Raw genomic sequence first — 23,187 nt, forward strand, 5'->3', positions numbered from 1 at the left:
TTTTGACACTGTTTCCTATAACATCCTTGTAGGTAAGCTCAGGAAATGTGCACGATGGGAGTGGACAGTGAAACAGATCAAGAACTGGCTGAATGTCAGAGCTCAGAGGGTCAGTGGAGTGGAATCCATCTGGAGGCCTGTGGTCTGTAGCATTCCCCAGGGATCAGTACTGGATCCAGTGTTGTTCAACTTGTTTATCAATGATCCAGACAAAGGTGTATAATGCACCCTCAACAAGTTTGCTGATGATATGAAACTGGGGCTGATGTATCAGAAGGCTGTGCTGCCATTCAGTGAGTCCTTGGTAGGCTAGAGAGTTGATGGACAGAAACCGAGTGAGGTTCAGCAAGGGCAAGTGGACTACAACAGGGGAGGAATAACCCTAAGTACCAACACAGGTCGAGGCCTGACCTGAAGAGCAGCTCTTTTGAGAAGCACTTTGGAGTCTCCATGAATGACAAGCTGACTGTGAGCCAGCAATGCCCTTGGAGGGCTGATGGGATCCTGCATCAGGAAGAGCACTGCCAGCAATGCAGGGCAATAGGGAGGTGATCCTGCCCCTCTTCTCAGCCCTAGTGAGGCCGCATCTGCATTGCTGTGTCCAGTTTCTCAGTACAAGAACAACAAGAAGCTAGTGGAGAGTGTTCAGCAGGGGCCACAAAGATGATTAAGGGTCTGGAGCATCTCTCTCACAAGGAGAAACTGCAGGAGCTGGGCCTGTTTAGTCCAGAGCAGAGAAGACTGAGAGGGGACCTCATAAATACAAACATCTCAGATGTGGGAGCCAAAAGAATGGTGCCAGACTCTTCAGTGGTGCCAAGTGAGAGGACAAGGAATAATGGCCATAAAATCAAACACAAGAAGTTCCATGTTAACATGAGGAAGAACTTCACCTGAGACTGGGAAAGCACTGGAACAAGATGCCCAGGGAGGTTGTGGAGTCTCCATCACTGGAGATATTCAAAACTCACCTGGAAGTGCTTCTGTTCTCCCTGGCTCTGGGTGAATGTCCTGGTTCCACCAGGCAGAGTTAACTTTTGCAGCAGCCATGAATGGCACAGCCAGGTTATTCTATACCAGCTCAGGCCCTGTGCAGTGGGGACAGAGGGGTGTGGGGTTTTTCATGGAGGTGTGCCGGGTGTGCCCTCAGGTGGCACCGGGTTCCATGTGCTAAGCAATCCCATGTCAGTTATTCACCTGTCTTGTATACTGTCTTATTAGTATTGCTGTTGTTGTTGGTAATTTTTTTATTTCATTGGTTTTTTTCTAGTAAATTCTCCATATCTCAACCTGTGATTTTACCTCTTTATGCCTCCAGTGCTCCTCTCCATCCTGCCACAGTGGGGAAGGGAGAAAGCAGCACGTGTATGGACTGTTTCTATGGGAACGCTTAACTGAAGAACACCAATCCTAAACCATGACAGTGACCCTGCTTTGGCAGAGGTGTTGGACTAGATGATCTCCAGAGGTCCCTTCACATCTTAACTGTTCTGTGATTCTGTGAAAATTCAGCAGAATACTGCTCTTGGTTTCAATACTCCTGCTTTCACAGGAGTATCAGTCTGCCTCTCCTAGAGCATACAGATCTACATATTGGCTGCTTTAACTGCCCTGGCACAGCTCAGGGGAGATTCCCTGTGGATACAGCCTCTCTTGCTTCCATATGCACACACAGCTGGCCTGAAGGCAGCAACCACTGGAAGCTGGAACTTTTAAAACACCCTGCAAACAACAGCATCAACTAATGTAAACACTGAATTAAACAAGGAATGCAGATTTAAGCAGTGGCAAGTCCACCCAACCGGAGGTCTTTTGGCAGAGCTGTACAGGTTGAAGAGCTAAAGCATCTGCTTCCTCTACTAGGGAAGGGGTAGGTTCCCTTTAAAATGCTCAAGAGCCAAGTTCCTTCTGGATGCACATTTTCCTTCCCTGGCTAGGGAGGGAGGGTCAGGCAGTCAAGTTCCTAACATCAGCATGTTAAGTAAAAGCTTGGCAGTCAGTCCAAACTACTCTTTAGTCCTCCTAAAATCAAAGATACTGGTATATAAGCGCAGTTGAGAACCAAAGAAATGCTTTCTCCGCAAAAGTCACCTATTGTCATGTTTTGTAGGAAAAATTATTTCAACCAGGATACTCAGGAGCTGGGATGCAATAATGTGAATGACTGATACTTTATTTTCAGCTTTTATTAAAAAAAACCCAGGACAACACTTTTACATTTCAGAATATTTTCAAACAAGGCTTTTTTTGTTAAAGCTTTAGGTATCTAAAAAGTGTCTACATGATTCACACCTGTATGAAGCTTTGCAAGTCACACCATAGTCACCAAACAGCTATATTGCACAAAGATCCACACAATACCACACCATTTTTAGCTTAGTCTACATTGTAAAGTGCTGTTTCATAGGGAGAAACTTGAAAAAATAATTATCTGGATAGGCAAGTACTGCTGAACTGTATTTCTGAAAGCTGACACTTCCATAGTAGTGGAAAAAGTATCACAGCATGTTGTCAGTGCCTCTTGACAGTGTGTTTTTTATTTAATAAGCTGGAGTAAGCACCAAAGAGTACGGTCTGGAATGCATACTAAGTATTCAAGTAACACCAAAAGCCAAATTAATTTTTAAACTCAGGATGAGATAAATACAGATATATCAAAAGGTAGATAAATGTTTAAAGTAGCATCAGTTTCTGTCCAGTAGAGTAATTGCATAGCAGAACACATGTTAAATGAATTTGAAACTCTAGTAGAAAAAGCCCCTAAATTTTGAATTTCTTACTTCTACAGTCTCAAACCAATAATCTTTTTTTAGATCATTGAGTCTGAGACACTGTCTTCATATCTGCAATAGATTGTTCCATTTACAAATATTTCCATAAAGTAAAAAAAGGCCCGGGCATACAAATCCAGATGCTTATAAAAAATCTAAATGTGGAAATGTGGAGTGCTAACCATGACATAAAGAATCTAATTTAGACCAGTTTCTGAAATAGAGGAATCAAAAATGAAACATTTGTCTATGGAAGGAGAGTTGGTCTGGAAAAGAAAGTTCAGCCCTACAACCTACAGCTCTAAGCTGATTCTTGGTGTGGTAGATGAACTGACCATTGCCAGTTATACAAGGGGAGAAGTCACAGCTACTGAAGTAAGAATCCTTTCTCCTGGCTCTCTCTGACTGCTGCACTCACACGTAATACTCAGCAGAGTATACTAATGTAAGAGTTTTCAGTGCTTGACTTGGGGTTTAATAAATATTGGAGGGGGAAAAGAAGTGGAAGGAATAAAAAATCTTAACAGCAGAGAGATCGTCTGAGTCTCACTACAACCAGTTTGCTCCAAGACCTGGAAAAGCAAACAAAAACATGGGCATGTTTGTGTTTCCAATTAAGCTACTCAGGAACATCCAAGTCTAGAAGCGACTGAAGAGCTGCAGAAGGCCCTCAGAACTCAGTGACTAGGTAAACAAGCATTATCAACATAAACAAATGCAAACCAGCACACCAGGTGGGGAAAACCCTGCACACACCCTGCACAACCATTAGGACTGCATGAAAAACACTGCAGAAGCTTCATCACGAGCATGGTATCGGGTATCAATCAAATAAAAGGCAATTAAGGTTTTAGCACTACAAGAAGAAGGAAAACACAAAACTTTGTCATCCTTCACAGCAACAGAGTGTCTTATGGACGGACTGTTCAGTCAGCCTCAGCAGGCAAGAAGAGAGCAATGGCTTCAATCCAGTAAGAGGGAAGATGAAAGGGATGGAATGACAGAAATTAAAGGCTATAATGATAACCATCTAAACCAGAAGAAATTACTAAAAAGGCTAACTAGTAAGAGACAGTTTGTCTTTTCTCTTGGGGGAGAAAATTCCAAAAGGTACCCCATACTTCACACCTGCTGTTGGGACATCAAAGTGTTTCTCACACAACTCAGAGTGAATCTGTGGAGTGCACTTTCACACAATCTTATCAACACAGAACATTTGCAGGTGAGATGCAGACAAGAAGTTGCGGTTGCTTGGCCTTTCTGGCTGCCATGCTCATGCTGGCATAGACAACTGCTTCTGACAGTTTTTTCCAACGTGGCCACAGTCAGAGGCTTAAGAGAGAAGACACTGGGAGAGGTGGACTCGAGGTCAGATCAGTTCAGACAGCAAAGCCTGCAAAAGATTTGCATTATGACCTATATTCACTTAACTGTATTGTGATTTTCAGGTCCCATTCCAGAGCTCTGCAGCTGTATACATGTACTTAGTAAGCATACTTCACACACATTCATCAAGATGCAACACTATCCCCAAATTACAAAGCATATCCCCAAATTAGAAAGCATATCCCCAAATTAGAAAGCACCAAGTACTTACTAGAAACATCCTTCTCTTTAGATCCTTATTTTTCCACAAGTCAACAGTTCACACACCCTACTTTTTTTTTATACATGGGTTTCTATAAAGAGAGGCAGTCCACCTCCATTCTCAGTAAGATCATGAAACAGATCCTCCTGGAAGATAGGTCAAAACTTACGGAAGACAAGAAAGTGATCAGGGACAGCCACATGAGTTCACCAAGGGCAAGAATTTCTTGACTCACCTACTGGTCTACGGTGACCCAGTGACTGCAACAGTGGATAAAGGAAGAGCTAAGACATACCATGTACCTGGACTTCTGTAAGGCTTTTGATAAGATCCCCCACAACATTCTTATCTCTAAACTTGACAGAGAAGGGTTTAAGTGGATGGACTGTTCAGTGAATAAGGAATTGGCTGGATAGCTATACCCAAAGAATCACAGTCAACAGCTCAATGTCCAATCAGAAACCAGTAATGAGCAGTATCCCTCAAGGGTCTGTCCTGGCACCGGAGTTGATGTGGATCTCATGAGGTTCACCAACAACAGGGTACTGCACCTGGATCCAGGAAATCTCCACTATCAATACAGACTGGGGGATGTAGAGAGCAGCTGGGGGATAGAGAGCAGCTCTACAGAGAAGGACTTGGGCATCCTGATGGATGAAAACTTGGCCATGAACCAGCAATGTGTGCTTGTGCACACTGCGTCCAGCTCTGGGGCCCCCACTACAGAGTGGTTCCAGAGGAGAGGCACAAAAATTGTCAGAAGGCTGTAACACCTCTCCTGTGAAGACGCTGCAAGAGATGGAGTTATTCAGCATGGAGAAGGCGGCAGAAAGACCTTATTATGGCCTTTTAATATATAAAAAGGATTTTAAAAAAAGATGAAGTCTTTTACCAAGGCCTCGAGAGACAGGACAAAGGGCAATGGTTTTAAACTAAAAGATGACCAATTTAGGTTGTAGATTTTATTTTTAGGAAGAAATTTCTAACAATAAGGGTGGTGAGACATTGGAGAAGGTTTCCCAGAGAAGTGGTGGATGCCCCATCCCTGGAAGTGTTCAATGTCATGTTGGATGCAGCTTTGAGCAACCTGGTTAGTGGAAGATGTCCCTGCCCATGGCAAAGGGGGTTGGAACTAGATGGTCTTTAAAGATCCCTTCCAACTCAAGCTGTTCCCATGGTTATATGATTCTGCGAATGTGATACAGTTTTTAACATTAGAGGAGCTGAAATTTGAAGGGAGACATCCTTTAAGGCAGAAATTAGGCCTCAAAACTTAACTAGTGCATTTTTAACATTCTTACTAAGAAAAATCCAAGCTGCTACTAGATTAAAAACAATCAGGTATTTCTTTAATACTTGCTTTATAGGTTAATTTTTTAAATTCACATATAATTACTCATGTCAGCAACTCACTTGCTTTTGCCTAAATACCAGGTACCGTTACTCACACATGCAAACATTTCTGATTTTTTATTCCAAATTCTGACATTTAAGGTACAATTGCACTTTATTTTAGATAGCTTATAGTAAAAGCCTAGAAGAATAAAGAAACTTACCATTATGCCACCAACTATATGACACTGAGTGTCAGAACTTGAGTTTTAACTTACAATCACATTAAGGGTATACAACATGCAATCAGATTCAAGTTTACCTTCATCATTCCAAGTATAAGTTAAACATTCAACACCATTTCTAATTTCTTCTTCTTTCATATTATATTTTTATATGCTATTCTGTGCTGAAAGGCCCAACTGGTGCTCAGGGGTTAACTGGAAAGCATTTAACCCTGCAGAGGCATTCAGGCAGATTTCTTAAAAGGAGAATGGCAATCACACACCATCAGCTTGGACTTCATTAAATACAAAACTGACTGTGTAAGGATTTAAGTTAAATAAAAGGCAGATTTCTACCCCGAAGAGTAAGTTTTGGTTGCTAGTCCTGAAAAGTAAATTTTGGTTGCTAGTCAGACTTCTTCCCTGCTTCCATCAGGAAAAGAAGTGTGTGGAGAACAGCATTGCACAGATCACAAGAAAGGCAGGAGAATTCCTCTGGTGCAGAAGTGCCTGGACCATTTATTTGAAAAAAATCACAGGCCAGAGGCTTGTGAGCAACTTTTAGGTAGAATATTATTTATCAGGACTAAAAGCTAAGGTAGAATTCTTCTGCTTTCATTTTCTGTCTCAGAACAGCAATGGGAAGAGATTACTGCACTAGATGTCATCATGGTACTCCCTGTCCTCGGCTGTGACAGCCTCCTCAAGGTGCACTGCCGCACCGCCCATCAGAGCAAACGCTGGGTACATCAGGCCAGAGCAATCCACCTCACACTCATACAGGCACTTCATACGGCCTGCATCATAAAACCCTACCCTGCCTCTGTCACAGTCAAGGCAGACGCCCAAGCACGATGGCAGGGGAAGGATTCTGCTGGCCGGATCCTTGGGAGCAGCAGGTGTGGCAGGGATAAAGAACTTCTTCATGCCTAAAGTGACCAGTGTGCAAGGCTGCGATGAGTCAAAGAAGGTATCTTCACTCCCACTGTCATGACCGCTGTCTTGCTCGTATCTGGAACACAAAAAAACCCCATGTGCTTTTGACAAATGCTGAAGAGGGATCAGTGATGTGAACAGGAGAGGAATATTTCTGTCAGACAGGCAACACCATATGATCACCCAAAAACCTTGGATGGTAAAAAAAAAATCATAGAATCATAGAATACCCTGAATTAGAAGGAATAATTAATCAGTGTCCTCATCTTGGCTGTGTAGCCTGTAGTAGATTCCCACAATGACATCCACTTTGTTGGTGCCGTAATCCTTACCCAGAGGTTCTCAACTGCAGCATTGCCAGCTGCAGGCTCCATACATTCCAGACACTATGTTACAGACAGTGCCACCCCCGCCTCATCTGTTCCCCTGTCCCTCTGAAGAGCCTGTAACCAACAGGGCACTCCAGTCACAGCACTCATCCCACCAGGCTTGGCTTACACCAGTGACACATAACCTTAGCCAGGAAAAAAGAGGCATTTAGTAGGTGGGATTTCACTTGTGTTACTTCAAACAATTAATAACAGCTGAACTCCAATAAGGACAAAACTGTAGAAGGCTTTACTAAGGAGTGGATGTATCTAAATGTACTTAGGCTAGGCAATCATTAATGAATCTACAGGTACAGTAAATTAGTTAACTTGAGAAGTAACTCAGCAAATATGACCAGTCCTTACAGACAAGAACATGTCCTGTGAGTTTTCCATGATGCTGCTATGTTACAACATCTGTAAAAATCACAGAACAAAAGGTAGTGTTTTAGTGGCTTAAGTTTGGTGGCTTTTTTAAAGTGCTCTGTCTGAAGACTTCCCTGAAAGTTTCCCAGATGGTTACTGGAGAGTCTGCAGACGTATTTGGTCAGTCTACATGCTTTTCTCTCCACCTCTGTCCTCAGATAAAGACACATAGAGAAGCACACATTCTTCGGTAGAGACATTCCCTACTTAGGATTTCGGTTTTGGGATGCTTGTGGGGGCAGTTCTTTCTGTGTCAGCTAAAATTTTACAGCTATCTATGCGGAGAAGGAAAAAGAAATCAGGAAATTTAGATCTAATTTCTCACTTTGCAAATGGCTCCATCTGGCTTTAAGCAGCTCAAGATTGTGCTGACACATTTTCCATGTGTTATACAGGAAGAAGACAAACATTTGTTAAATTTCTAAATAAGAGTCCCCAGGAGATAGCCTCCCTGACTGCAGTTCCCACATATGTCCAGGCTTGCTCTAATTGTAATTGTGAGATGGAAATCTTTTTATTGGTTTGTCCACTGTACTTTGGCTTGTGCTCAGTAGCACTCCAATACAGTATGCAACCATGTAGCCTGGGGTAAGTCAGTGACTTGGAATCCACTGTGACACAGCTAGTGCAAAAACATACAAATATGCACAGTGAACGCCATTCCTCTGAAAGGCTGCCAAACCTTGTATGCCAAGGGAATTAAGGCAGAGCCTTACTACTGATAATCAAGTATTGCTTCAATCTTAAAACTTACACTTATTATTAACCTTCTGGCTTTAACTGACATTCCTTGGCATCTACAGGAACCTGACTTCTTTCCCAAAAAGAAAGAAAATAGGACTCTGGATAATCAGGACATCTTTCTGCAAATGATGGAAGAAACTGCTTACACAATATCCTTCAAACTTTTCTCTGGTTAGGTTCACCTTGTGTACTAACTGAGAACAGACTTGCTCTTCATTTATTTTTTTAAAAAAACATCCTCTTATGTAAAACATGCATTAAAGCAAGAGTATGCAATTTACCTTGGACTGATAACATCAGAGGTATTGTGGAACAATTTCTGTATCTTGCTGCTAGGGACAACTCCCACTTTCACCAGGTATGAGTAGGCTTCCACATTAAAAGCCCAGAAGTGCTTCCCTTTGGCAATCCCAGTGTCACCAATGATGTAATCCAGGGTTGTGAAGCATCCAACCTGCAAGCGCTCAGATCCCAGAAGCAGAGGAAATCCAGCCCTACTTTCCACAGATGTTCTTCTTGGGTTCAGCTGGAGATGTTCATTGTTGTACCCACATTTGTCATCAAAAAGAAAACTGAAAACTGAAAAATAGTATCCCAAAAAAAAAAATCTGCTTAGTTATGTATTTGGCCTTCTGTGCTTATAAATTACATTTTAAGTCATACAAGCATTAGAATTTGCCACTTTTAAAGGCTACCAGGAATGTCATGCAAGCTAACAGTCTCTGTATGTTACTGACTTAATCTATAACAATGCTTCTAAACATTTATGAAACTGGTAACAGTGTAGGAGACATCTGGGAGCTACTGGAAACTACTTTCAGCTCTTAACACTGACAGACATAAGAAAATCTCATACCTGGAGCTGGAGGAGTACGCATAATAACTTCTCGGCTCCAAGGGCTGCAGATAGACCCTTTGTAAGCTCGAACTCTAAAGGCGTAGCTGCTGTCATCATCGAGATCAGATAATACTTTGCTCTTGCCACACACTTCAGTCTTCTGCCATGTCACACTCTCCTCTTCTTTATTAAGTTTATGATACTCAAGGACATAGATATCAGCTGAATCTGTCTTCCCAGAGCATTCCCAGCTGATAAGAGTTTTGTTGTACATTCTGCTCTGCTCTTCGTTGATTTCTGGTATTCCTAGACCTGAAACACATGGGCAAAAAGGCTCTGAAATTTAGATACGTGTTGTTTTGGAGTTAATCATACAACCAGTCCTGGGTAACCCAAACTGTTACTGCATTCCAAATCTAGCTGTGCCCCTGTGAGATTTCAGACACTTTGTAACTAGGGACTACTACAGTTATTTTTGGCCCATTGCTATTTTGTTTTTTTAGTAAACTGTTATTTTCTTTACTTGTATCTACTCATATTTGTTCTTCCTTATTGGTGGAAAGGGATTGGTTAAAACTATATTGCAAGGAAACTCATTTTAAAGCATCCACCTCTTAAAACTATCTTAAACCAAGAGATAACCCCTTTGTTGAGCTATAGCACTGTTAAAGGGGGGAATCTGACTCAGTTAAAAGGAGATGAGGATGGTTCTCTGTTCATACACTTAAATAAATCCTCTATTTTCTGTTTTTACTTTGAAAGGCTTGAGTCTTTTTTTTTCTGGCAGCTTTAAAAACTATTACTTTCTGTCATGCAATAAAAAGTTTTTAGAAAGACTGAGTGTGATGTAAATACAATATTTTGGAAGCCAGTGCAAACTGGTACTGAAGGAAAGGAAACCTAATTTTAGTTTCTTTATGAAAGCTGAAACTGACACTGCTGCCAGGTAATGCTTTCTGAATCATGGAGACAGAAGGAACAATGCAAGCCACAACACTGAGCTCTGCAACTGCCACCCTGTGCAAGTTCTGCCTTTCTCCAGATAAGCCCTTAAAGCTAAAACTTGAGAAAGACCTAATGCTCTCAGAACTTACCGTTGGAATGGAAGGACAAGTCACCAAGGATGTCTTCTTGCTTGGCAGTGTCCACCACAAAGTCTTCAAAAGTAGTTTCAGCTGCTGGCCTAAAGCTCTTCAGAGACTCAGTAGCTTTTTGGATTCTGAAAACACAAAAGTGGGATAGCACAAGAAAAAAAAAAGGCAATTCAAGTTGGACATTCCTTGAAGTAAAAATGCTAGGTTTTGCTTTTAAAAAAGTTTTGCTTTCATGTACTTACTGATGTCTCCCAGAAATTTTCTCAAGAATCTCTGGAAAGATTCTCAAATGCCAAATTTAAAGGCCTCTTGTACATCAGTGTAAAGATAATGAACAGGTAGTCATTCAGTTGGCACAGCATTTAAACAATCTGGAGCATTATGTTCAAAGAACAAAACTGATGTAGGGCACTAGTAGAGAACACAAAGATCAAAGAGCCTAAAGCCAGAAGAGACCTGGTAGATTAACCTTGCAAATACCTGATAAAATCTCTGAGACAAGGAATTTGTCAGGGAGCTAAACAGAATACCCTCCCACTTCAGTCCCACTGAACAAGGCTAGGCATTGTGGCAGGACAAGAGCACTCCTCTCCTAAGTGTCGTTTTCTAAGGCACACTCTAATGCAGGAATACCAGCTAAACATGACCAGGATAATCTCCCAAGAATACAGCTGCACAGACATCCTGGAACAGCACTTGCACCTCAGACAGAACATATTTAAGATACCTGACATGAAGTTGTTTTGCTGTTTGAACGAAACAAGAGGGATCCGTTTCTTTAAGCACTTCTTGAGCATATCCTACAAGGCCATTATTTTCCAGGAGTCCTTGGTATTCTTCCACTTGTGTTTGCAATTTTTCCAACCTTATATTCTTAGAAGTTTCGATTGCCCTAAGAGCTGCAGATTTCTTCTCTTCCAGGACACAATATAATTTCTCAAAACTCTGAGATGCTTCTTGTTTAGCTCTTTCACTGTTGCACTAGGAGCAAACAAAAGACATTTCAGACAGATTCTACATCACTGTGACTCTGTACAGAAACATACTTAAGGTTGTTCAAGACATCACAGTAATCTAGAAATCCATTTGACAGGTAAGACTAATGAGCTTTGTTATGCTATTCAGCACTGAAAATGAGATCAGCACACCACCCAAGCTAGTCAGCATTTGCTGTCTTTAACAGAGAATGAAGAGCAGGAAAGTATTCCTCTGATTACACCCTGAGTTATGCATTACATTTGTCTAGATAGCTCATGAAAAAGCACTGTAAAAACAGTCTCAGAAGTCTTCATGCCCAAGTGCTAGATGCCCTTCCACCTTCCCCATCCACCCTGACCTGAGGGTCCAGCCCAGCTTCTCGTGAACCATAGTGTCACCTCTGAATACTGCCCTGGATAAAAGGAACTGCAATACTCAGAGGCAGTCTGCAATCAAGACACATCAGTACTAGGAGCTTCTTTCATTTCTGCCTTTGTGCATTTCAGCTTGTATGTGACTCTTTTGCAGGGAGATTTTGCCCTTAATTCTGCCTTTCTCAAGGTAAACAGGCAGTGTAAATAGTGCACCATCATAAATACACAAATACGCTATATGTAACCCACTTTGATTAAGGTATCAAGTAAGCTTTATTTTATTTCAATTTACACAAAAATAAACTTCCCTTTGTCTGCTTCCCATACTGGCTGGACTAGGTCTTACCATGTGTGATTCAGTCTACCACAAACTGTTGAAAAATTGTTTTACTTCTTAACTGAAAAACTCAAAGTTTGAAACATTTCACTGGAAACAGTTTTGAATCCCTCCTGTGACTGTACAAAGGCCAACCCCAGACAACCTTGAAGCCACTCTTACCTCTGTTTCTTTCAGCAGCAGATCCAGCTGTGTGATGTGAGCTTTCACCTGGCACTCCTTACTGATGAGGTACTCGATATCTTTTGAAAGTTTCTCCTGTTGAAGTAAACCAGCAAAAACAGGGCATCTCACACAAAGTGACAACCAGCACAAGCAGGTCATGCTGTTTTGTCCTCAGTTTATCTAGCCATAAGGACAAAAGCATGACACCAGTTATGAGCAGCAGTCCTGTGGATAATTGTTTGGTGACCTGCAGTGACTGCAAAGCAACTGTGAGAGAGACTGCTAGCACAGGCTTAAGGATCAGAGGTAACAGTGTCAGCTGGCTCCCAATCACCCAGGAATCACCTTCTCTTGGATTGGGAAAAAGACGCTTCAGGACATTAAACTTACAGAAAGGATAGTTATTAACTCATTTGTAGTAAGAGTTGCTAGAAAAATGAGTAGTTCAAATCACAGATTTGTCCCAGTGCTTCCTTAGCTGCAAGAGTTACAGGAAAAGCCTTGCAAACTGGTGAGGAGGCCAAATAGCACAAGGCAGGCTAATCTGATCTTTTTTTTTTCCTTTTTTTTTTCTCCTGAGAGCAAGAGAGGAAGAAAAGGAAGAAGAGGAAGTAGGTGCTGTCTTCAATAACAATCTGATGTTTGCAAATCTTTACTGTTGCACTTTGCTTAGGAAATTAACATTCTGAAACTATGCAGCTTCAGAAACATACAAAGATACATACAAAGATATCAACAGATACTTCAGACGCATATTTCTCAGATGGGCTTCTGAAGTATCCTCTACCATAAGCTACCTGAACACTTATATTAAAAAAAAATGATTGTAAAGTTGATTAACTACTTAAACCTTCTGCGTTGTCTGTACTGCTGTACAATTAGCTGAAATAAGATGACAGGACTTTTCTGGGGTTATATTTCAAGCATCATAGCAAACAGTTTGGTTTTAAAATATGCCCTATATCACATTAATGTATACATTAACAAATGTTGCACAATGACAGGGCTCAAAACTAGTTCAGGGTCTCCTAAACCCACATCCTGGCTTCTATCCAGTGGGACTTTGCCCTCACATCAGAAGTACTCTTTCCCTTCTTAAGGTCAGGTCCAATGATATTTTCTTTTACCTTAAGGGTTTTGTAGGCAGTGCTCATGGTTGTTACTCTATGGTTTGCATGACCTCCACCCAGTTTGCAAAGATGACAAACAGGCCTTCTGCAGATTTCACAGTACATGTTTACTCTCTCCATTTCATGTTCTGGACACATCAAAATCTGTGGGGAAAAAAAAAAAAGAGCAGAGACAGTACAGGTGTACTTCCAAAAGTAGAGGTTCTCAACAAAAAATCAAAACATCCAATGAACCCAAAGCAGCATGTGACTTCATCAGTGAATTTTTATAGTCAGTTTATCTTCTACCTTTTATATTTGTCAATGCCATTGAAAGCCAGCAGATGAACACATACAGTTTCACAAGCTTTACAGTAAGTAAGCCTCTAGCAGTGTCTGTGTGGCCTCCATATAGCAATCAATCTTTTGCTAAACCCTGCCCATGTTGTTTGCATTGCCTCCAGCACCCTACACTCCAGCTCAGAGCTGTAAATGCAGTATACAACACACCCAGCCTGTCAAACTTAACCATGCTCATGCCAGCATCTCTTGCAAGAGCTATGAACTGTTTCTTAAAGCAAGAGCTGACATAACATTGTAGCAATTTAAGTCCAAGCTAGATTTTAATAAACCACATAGCTGTTGCTTTTGGAGCTACGAAGTGCAGCCACCACCTACAGCTACGGTCATTTTAAAGACAACACTTCAATTTTGTGTTTCAGTTTCTCTGTCTGACTCCAGTTACAAGCTGTTCACACTGGCTGCTACTTCCAGGATTAGCTCAAACAGCATTGCAAGAAATCTGTTTGCTAAACATCACCTTTCAAAACCAGAACTTGTTGAAATAAATGCTCAAAGAGTTAAAAAAGTGCTGCTCAAGTCCAAGTTCAGGCAACAGATTAAACATATAAAGCGTGTGTGTGTGTGTTTGTTTTAAAAAAGAAACAATGCTTGCTTTGCCTCATTCTAGAGCACTGAAAGACAATATTTGGATCGTCTATTACATAAAAGTTACCAAAGAGGAACTTTTGAGGAAGCTTTTCAGTTTCAATATGCCCCCACACAAGAAAGGTCAGGAAAGGGCATAAAAATAGAATATTGTGAGCAGCACAAATATGGACACAGTAAGCTAAAACTTGAAACCAGCTTTCAAGTCTCAAATGTTATCTTAAGGTATGGTGAAAGGCACCAGTCTCACCAGCACCTTAAGACTATCCTTAAACCAAATATGCAATTAGCAATCCCATTTGGATTGACTACTGGATTTGGAAGGAAATAAAAAAGAGAAAAAAGGAAGCTGCCAAGAAAATCAGCTGTGCAGGCAAACATCTCCAAAAGCTACAGTCATTCACTTAATCAGTGGAAGTAATTTTTCCACAGCAGTGTATAGCCACACGTCACAGAAAATCCTTGTTTTTATTCATCTCCTCATATAAGCAAGAACTACAGCCTGCAAGCAAGAGACAGCAGAGGTCAGCAGACTGCCTTGTCTTCTCTCAAGACTCAAGAACAATCAGCCCAGTATGTGCTTCTCCCATCCCCACCACATACCCTACAAAGTGCTCTCCAGCCTGGTTGTAAATTAAAGTGGTGACTGAGGACATTGTTTAGGAAATCAACAAATACTTCATGCTTTCAGCTCAGGTCTTAAAAATGCAGTGCAATGAAAAATGCACTTTTCTTACTTTATATTAAGCTCAAACAGTCCTCAGAGAAGTTTCTATAAGAGCATGGTAAAGATCAGCTTACCACAGTTGGGAAGTTTTTCAAAACAAGTAGATGTACCTAAAGTTAACTACACTGTGCTTTTCTCCTTTTTTCCCCCTCTTCCTCTCTTCACATACAATTAGAAATGCTAAATCCCACATGTGCACACACACTTAATACATCAGTGTCAGAATAATCTAAACCACTTCACCCCATTATGCTCTGCTTCAAGAGAATTCACCTACTGATTTTAATCCTGAATTCAGTCTGCACGTAGTGTAACACCACAGGGCGCTTTTAGGAGTGCACAGGGATCACAAGATGCCTTTGGTATTTTCCCATAGCAGCACAGCAGCTGTGAGGATTTAGATGCCATAGTAGAGAAGTTTTTAAGGAGCTGTACAGCATTTTAAAGCAAGAGCTAGAAGATAGCATGCAAACTTTCACCTTTCTCATTTATCCAATAGAGGGACATTTCACACAATGTGCAAGCACATTTGAAAGCATATGAAGCACATGCTCACTTTTAACTGGAATTGATGTTTTAGACTCAAGGAAAACACCACCAAGTGGACTTCTGGATGTTGAGTATCTCCCAGTCTGCCAACTTTAGAGGCTCAAATTTTTCTAGTCTCAGAAGGAAAGTACACCAGCAGCCAAGAGCTTCTTACGCACTGCACATTAGTCAAATTTACTTAATTTAATCATAATTAATCAGGACTCCTTGACCATCAGCATGTCTGGCACCTGTGGTACATCCAGCAAGGAGGAACAGGCACATGCCCCTTAATGTCCCCCAACCTGTGCTGGGACATTAAGGCCATTATTGTGGTCCCCGGTTAGCAAGATAGTATCTGTGACATGTAACATCTGTGATCTAACAAATTCAATAAGGCACTGCCACGTACTGCACCACGCTCAGCATGAGACACAAAGGTAGTGGCATTTTGTTATCACTGTTTTTCAAGCACAAAGCATCCAAAGGGGATGTACCTAAAGGGGGCATGGAAGAGGCCAGGTGTGTGAGGGTTTTTAAGTTTACCACACACAGGCATCCTTCCCAGGCAGTCCATTCTAGATGCTCAAGACCAAGGTGCCAGTAACACCAAGGGTATGGATTCAATCCATGTATGAATCATTCACTCAAAAGCTGGACTTGATGATCCTTGTGGGTCCCTTCCAACTTAGAATATTCTGTTATTTGTGAACAATAAGTCTTAAAAAAGAAAAAGAAAAAAAAAAAGAAAAGAAAGACTCAAATCACAAGTAACACAATCCACTCCACAAAGTAAAAACCCTTATTTTTACAGGACCCTTCAAGTATGTTCTCAATGTCCCCTTCAATGACAGCAAGGAGCAAAAGCTTGTGGTTCACTCAATAAAAAACAGCAATTGTCAATAAAGCAATCATGGTCCTAAAAAGCAACTATCATTGCACAGATATGTCTGCAGCTACATGAGAATGTTGCAACCTGAATTCTGTAAGGTACAGAATACTTACCTTGGGTCTGAAGTTGGTGGTTGGTCCTACGTATTCATGCTGGGCTTTCACTGTTCCCCAAGGATGGTGTATTTTGAAACATTCATTGCAATAGCTTGCACTGCAGTCCATGCAACTCTTTGTGGACTCCTGAGGTGGAGGTTTGCAGAAATCACACATAATAGCAATGGCTGCCCTGGCTGCCTGTCTGTATCTTTCCACAATGGTTTCCAAAGTGAAGTTGCGAAATAAGCCATTGATGCCACGCTCCCCAAGATCAATATCCCGCTGGCAACTCGGACAAGGAAACAGAGTCGATCTAGGAGTCAGTGAATTGCGTTTTCTACCTGTGTAGACACCAAAACCCAATTTAGGATGAGTGTAAACCAAACTGGTTTAGATTTTAAAAGAAGCACAGGAATTTACGAACCAATTCCAGACTGTAGCACATCATCCAAACCAGTACAACACCAATTCATATGCAGTCTGCCAAGCCAAAGAGAATTCAATTGCCCTGACAAGGTAGTGTAATGTCTGACTCCAAAGAAGATTACAAACTATTACTCGAAAACTTAATTTTATGTTAAGATAAATTTAGCTCTTCCAATTCCATTTTCTTTATCTAGTTTTGGATGCACTCAAGCTGTAACCTTTTGAAACAATAAACACAAAACTTCGTGGAAGCCAATTGGTTTACACTAACTGGTTACCCATCTAGAGAGCAGCAGCCTCCTAACATATTGAAGTGAAAGATGCTTACTCCCAGAGCAACAGAAACACATAGCCAACCTTGAGGTCCCTGATATTTGCTTTGGCTGAGTTCAAACTTAATTTACTCATCCCAAGAGGCATTACAAAAAAAATGGAAAATGAGGGAACAGTGTGACATCTTGTAGATGTGACAGTCTGGTCAGAGAGCAAGAAAACTAGGTAAGTTTTCCCAGAAAACAAGGTAAGTTTTCAGCTTGTAAGACTTTAGGGAGTTGAAGAGAAACAATGACAGCTTATTAATATAAAAAAACCTGCAGGTGTTGCTTTCCTACTCTCTGTTTTCTTGATTTTCTCAAGTCTCTCTCCAAAGTAAAATCACAGGCTTAAGAAAAGCCACTAAATTAAGCCTTTTGAGTCTGTAAGGAGATGGCTCACACAGACTCAGAGGTTATTCTCAAGGTAATATTCCTGAGGTTATCAAACCAGGAGTGCATCCTGTCTCACCATATACCCACAAGCTGCAACTACTAGAAAGAATCCTTTATGTATTTCAAAAGCAGGCTAAGCCAGTCCTTAGGCTTAACTTGTATTCTCTCAGCTTCACCTTACAAAGAACCAAAACCCCCAAATTCTGTAGTTCTGGTGTGTTGCTTTAAGATCTCTTTAAGAGCACTGCATATTGGTATAACTGTCCTGATTTCATCTGGGTTAGAGATCATTTTCTTAGTAGCTGGTACAGTGCTGTGGTTTGGATTCAGTGTGAGGTTACTACACTGATGTTTTGGCTGTTGCTAAGTAGTGCTTACCCTAAATCCAGGACTTCCCAGTTTTATATGTTTCACCAGAGAGCAGGTGCATGAAAAGCCAGGAGGGAGAACAGCCAGGACAGCTGACCCCAACAGCCAAAGGGATATTCCAAACCATAACATGTCCTGGACACGACATAAACTAGGGGCAGTCAGGTGTGACAGGGTGGGCACTGGGCGAACAATTGTATTGTGCATCACTTGTTTTTCTTTGATTTTTAGTCCTCTCTCTCTTTTGTATTACTATTTTTTTATTTTTGTTACCCCTTCAATATATACTCCAGTATATCATTAACTCTATTCCAGCTGAAACCAGGACACTAACAAATTTGTAAATGGAGGTATGACTTAAAGCTGAATTCTTAGTGTTGAAATTGGCTCTTCTTCAGAAAGGGAAATTTGTTCTTCTCTGTATTTAATCAGTATTTTCCCATCAAAATTGCCAATGCTTTATTTCTTTCTGAAGTGTCTTGTAATGCTATCCAAAAGACACTTGCCTTGAGCTACTCTCCTGTTGCTCCTTCACCTAACAATCCAAAACCTCCATTCCTATCATGCCCTTTCCAGTCTCTTCAAATGAAACACCAAACCAACCCTCCTGTGAGGAATCAGTTCCTTAAATATCTTTGAAATTTAACCCATGGTAGTTATGCATGACTGTCAGCTACGAAGTCACAATCAGAGCATGGATAAGTGTGCATGCACTGACAGTCTCCCGCCCAGCTTGGTCCCATGCTTTTCTGTAAGTTCTGAGCAGAACAACTAGGCTGCATTTACAGAAGAGGATGGGTGACACAAGGCATAGGTATGCAACTCTCTACCTAAGGAAGTAGTGATTGTTGCCTGATTTCACTTTTTCTTCATGGTTACTTGAAATGAATTAATTACTGCACATCCTGCAGTACTTATAACTTGGCATACACAGCAACACACGCATGCAAGGCACAGCAATAACAGTGAAACACAAATTGTATTTTCAGTGTACGCTCCAAGCTAGCACTGCACACAGGAACACAGAGAAATCTTCTATACAGACTTCTACAATGTCCTAGACAAAAAGATGGCTTTACATGCAATGCCATGCAGACAACAGCTACAAAAAGTGATCTAGAATACACACATTTGCTGAAACTAATAAAATAATCATACAATGCAGCATATATCAGGACTGCCTACAAGTAGTATGCTAGAGCAGAGAGCGAACAATGACAAAGCAAGAAAACAAGGAAAAAAAAACATGGTGCAGTGGTCAAGTTTAAAAATACAATCTGAAATTCTTATCCATCCCAATGGAGGCCTTTCATTCTGCCTGTGGTGGACCGAAATGAGACTGTCATCATGAGCCATGCTCTGCAAAGACTGGTGACATTCTTTACGGAAAGCAATCCAGTATCAAGGAAGTCCTGCACACCTTCAGATGTCTCATCCCTTTTCATTGACAGCACTCTGAGAATCTAGGTTGGGTTTTTTTCCCCATTTTAAACCCTCGAAATTTATTTGCTAAGCTGCTTGGCGTGTTCTGCCAGTTCAATACTCAAAAATAAGGAGATACATCCTCTTTTTGCCTAGTGAGTGTTAAAATACTACCACTCTAGTTGCTTTCTGCTTAAAGGATTTCTATACTCATATTTTAAGAAGAAAGCACTGATGAAGTAGTGAATTACTTTGGACACTATCTTTCCTATCTGTATGATGTCCAACTTGCTGAAAATAAATTCTGGTTATATTTAAAAAAATTTAAAAAAAAAAAAGCACACAAAAAAGAGCAAAAAACCCCTTGGATTTTGTAGACATATTTAGATATGCAGCTTAGAGAAACTTAGCTCCTACCCACACTCTCTTTTAGACTTGCCAATTCAGTTTACAACAAGCAAACATGTACTTTGTGAAATATTAGAAATCACCACACGAAATTTTCCACTGTGATTTGTAAACTGATTGCTCCACTTGCAATAAGTTGCTCAATCAGTTTACAAAAAAAAATCACAACATACACTCAGACTCACAAGTGTTACCATACAGATTGCAAAGACTCAAGTCAAAAAGCAATTTTAAGTATGTCCTTTAAGGACAATATTTAAACATCATCTTCGCAAGGAGAGGTACCAACACTTAAAATGTTGAAAAGTCCAAGCTGCAGTGAATGGTTTGCAAAGGGATAAGACATCTTAAAGCTGTGTTTTTCAAGTAAACAGTATTACCAGAATTCTATGGTTGTGGAAGATATGGACATTTAATGTGTGAAAGTTTAATAAAAAAAGATTTAAAAGTCAACTGGATTCTCTTGCAACTGGATTCTCTTTTTTAAAATACAAATATATATGTTACCCCATAACTCAGTTAATGTTTTTGTATGGGCTTTTAGAGAGAAGGAAAAAGGGAAGGGAAAAAAGGTGATAGGGATAGCAAGGGGAAGGGGTAAAGAGGGAAGCGGGAGAGAAAGAGAGAGGGAAAGGGGAAAGGGGAGAGGCGTCCTAAGAGAAGCCAGCAGACCCAAAATGTTACTTTCAGATACTTTAGTCTTTCACAAATCAAAACAGCTTTCTGCAAAAAGAGCAGACATGGACAGCTTTCCAAGAGGTCTGATGGTACTGTACGGTATCTCCGTTTAAGGACACTTTCAGCCTTCAGCTGAGGCAATTTAAACTTCCTCTTCCCATCAACTGCTTTGTCCTCCACTGAGTGTGAAATTCAGATTTGTGTTTAGCTCACTTCACATCTGTCTTGAAGGACACCATATTCTATGATTACTCATGTGTCTGCCAAGACTGCGGCAACAAGGAATTTGGGGACTTTTCTCCCATTTTTGACCAACAATTACATTTAAAAAATTTAATCAGTATTTAAAAAGTCCACACAGTGGCTGAGCTGCTCAGACAAAGCTCAATTTTGGAAACAAGATATCATGAAAAGACTGACTATCCTTCAATCTGATTGTGTCATTAGACACACCAAATACTACAAGTCTAAGTGTAAAATGTTTCATTTTCCTCACACATTCATGTGCTGTGATAAACTGTGAGATTCATAACTACCTACTCATTTCAACATGGTGTAAATTTCAATCTGTTCTTCATCAAATTAAGCAGGTTTAAATACAATAATGAACCAATATTACATTCCATTTAGCAGTGATGGCCAAACACGACCTGTAAACGTAAGGAAGACCAATCCAATAATCACACTTCATTATCAGTAAGACAGTTTCATTGAAACTTCAGCATGTAAACTCCTGAAAATTAAAAAGCAGGGGGTGGAGGAGGCAGTGTGGTGATTGCTAGGGTTCTGTGTGCATTTTTGTACCCACCAATGTATATTCAGTCATATACACACAAGGAAAAAAATATAATCCAATCCTTAACTGAATTCCAGTCCAGTTGACCTTTAAATCACTCTTGCACAGAATGAAAAGCTGCCCTTATAGAACTTCTTCGCTGTACCTTTAGTCACTGCAAAATAATTTTTGTGGACTTGACCACTGACAAAAAGCTATATGCTAATTGACAATATTTAACTCGAGATCTAAATGCTAGACTATCTCTAGCCAACACAAGAAGTGAAGCATTTCTACCTCTGCACCCAAAAGACCTCCTCTGTGAGGCTGCGAACAATGAACAGAGAGCTGTTTAGACATCAAAAAATGAGATATACCATTGGTTTACAATGGTTCAAATGAAAAGCACCAACTCTTTTCTCTCCTGTGGCTGCTTAACTCCTGCAGGGTTGAAAGGCAAGAATGTTTAATTTCCTAGCATATCAAACAACAGTAAGATTTAAGCAGAACAGGAAAAGGGAGAAATAAGGCATTGGCAGGGGGAGGGGCATAGGGAAAGATATTTCAAACTTTCACACGAGTGTCAACATAACCACATTACACACTTTAATTGCACCCACACTGTAATTACAGTAACATTAGAGATAACTGAATAGCAATAAGAAATAGCCTTCATTTTCATGCTATATACAGCAAGACTTTGCTAACTAAAAATTATTTTAAATACAATACAAACAGGAGAGCATTTCTAACCAGCACATACAGCGGGTTTTAAGCAGCACATACACTCCATTTCTGTGAGTTCTGTCGTTTTTACACCAAGAGAAATTGTACTTGTAAATGCAAGCTGTGTGTGCACAACAAATACAGAACATGACCAAACACAGACTAGCTCCTTCTGGCATATCAAGAATTTAAATGCCAACCCATTTTAAATAGATTCTATTCCTTACAGAGACATCAGGGATTCTTTAAGTGGGGGGAAAAAAGAAACCCCATAGTGGGAATAAGGTGTCATATGCATTTTGAAATGTGGCACTAAGGTCTTGACACTGGCATGCCCTGCACAAGCCTCCCAGAAGTTCTAGTGGATTTTTGTTATGCATGTGAGACCCCACTTTGAATGTTTTCCTTGCATTATCTCTCTTATGGAGCTGTTTTCTTGCAAATTCCCCCACAGATCACAAAGCCAATTTAGCAAGGCAATGCACAGTATGAGTTCTTCAGACGCAATAAAACAGCTAGGCAAATATAAATTGCAAGCTGGCAACCATTGCTGGTAACAAACTGGTCTGAGAGCAAATCTCACACTCGATATCGCAATGGAGCTATAATGCCTATAACATTAGAAGCAAAGACAGTATAATCTGAATTTAAACATCTATTCTTTAATGCTTCAATTTCCATATGCTTTTCATTCTGTAAATTTGAACTGTCTGAGATGATAATTTTCCTGTGATGTGCATCTGCCCAACACTCTTTGAGGTAAGAGGGGGCAAGCTCATTATTTCCAAATCTCAACCCTCTCTTGCTACTCATCAAACAGGTCTTTAAGAAAGCCATCACCTCCCTGTTAGCAGGTCAGATCAGGAGATATATTCCCATCAGTTTGCTGAGACGGTGGCAGACCACGGTGGATTTAAATATTTACAACTCTTGCAACAACTTGTGTACGTGTATCTCAGAACGTGGCGGTGGTGGCAGGAGAAGTACCAAGTGGCTTTTTGCTTAACAAATTTATTTGAAAGAGTACCAGTACTAACAATTCAGTACTAAGCAGAAGCTGGTGAAATTGCACATTTGATCTGCGAAAACTGGGAAGGATGAACTTTAGTAACGTGAAATATAATGTAACTCATGAGATGTCCCCAGCCTGGGTGTAAAATCCCAGGACGCCTCAACCAAACCTCCTTCCTCACCACCCA

At 40.6% G+C, this 23,187-nt stretch overlaps 1 protein-coding gene across 3 annotated transcripts in view; it reads right to left on the bottom strand.

The window, feature by feature from the left end:
- Positions 1-2,177: 2,177 nt before the first annotated feature.
- TRIM36 (tripartite motif containing 36) overlaps positions 2,178-23,187 on the bottom strand; it is a 32,427-nt gene continuing 11,417 nt past the window's right edge. For 2 of the 3 annotated variants that reach the window (XM_030969209.1, XM_030969211.1), the window contains exons 3-11: positions 21,560-21,589; positions 16,493-16,818; positions 13,303-13,449; positions 12,173-12,268; positions 11,049-11,302; positions 10,322-10,446; positions 9,246-9,539; positions 8,671-8,968; positions 2,178-6,927 (exon numbers count right to left, since the gene is read on the bottom strand). In XM_030969209.1, coding sequence (XP_030825069.1) covers positions 6,573-6,927; positions 8,671-8,968; positions 9,246-9,539; positions 10,322-10,446; positions 11,049-11,302; positions 12,173-12,268; positions 13,303-13,449; positions 16,493-16,818; positions 21,560-21,589 — 1,925 coding nt within the window. In that variant the 3' untranslated portion in view covers positions 2,178-6,572. The remainder of the gene's footprint in view (positions 6,928-8,670; positions 8,969-9,245; positions 9,540-10,321; positions 10,447-11,048; positions 11,303-12,172; positions 12,269-13,302; positions 13,450-16,492; positions 16,819-21,559; positions 21,590-23,187) is intronic. The other variant, XM_030969210.1, reaches the window with a different exon arrangement.

The sequence above is a fragment of the Camarhynchus parvulus genome, chromosome Z, assembly GCF_901933205.1.
Source record: "Camarhynchus parvulus chromosome Z, STF_HiC, whole genome shotgun sequence".
Classification (NCBI taxonomy): Eukaryota; Metazoa; Chordata; class Aves; order Passeriformes; family Thraupidae; genus Camarhynchus; species Camarhynchus parvulus.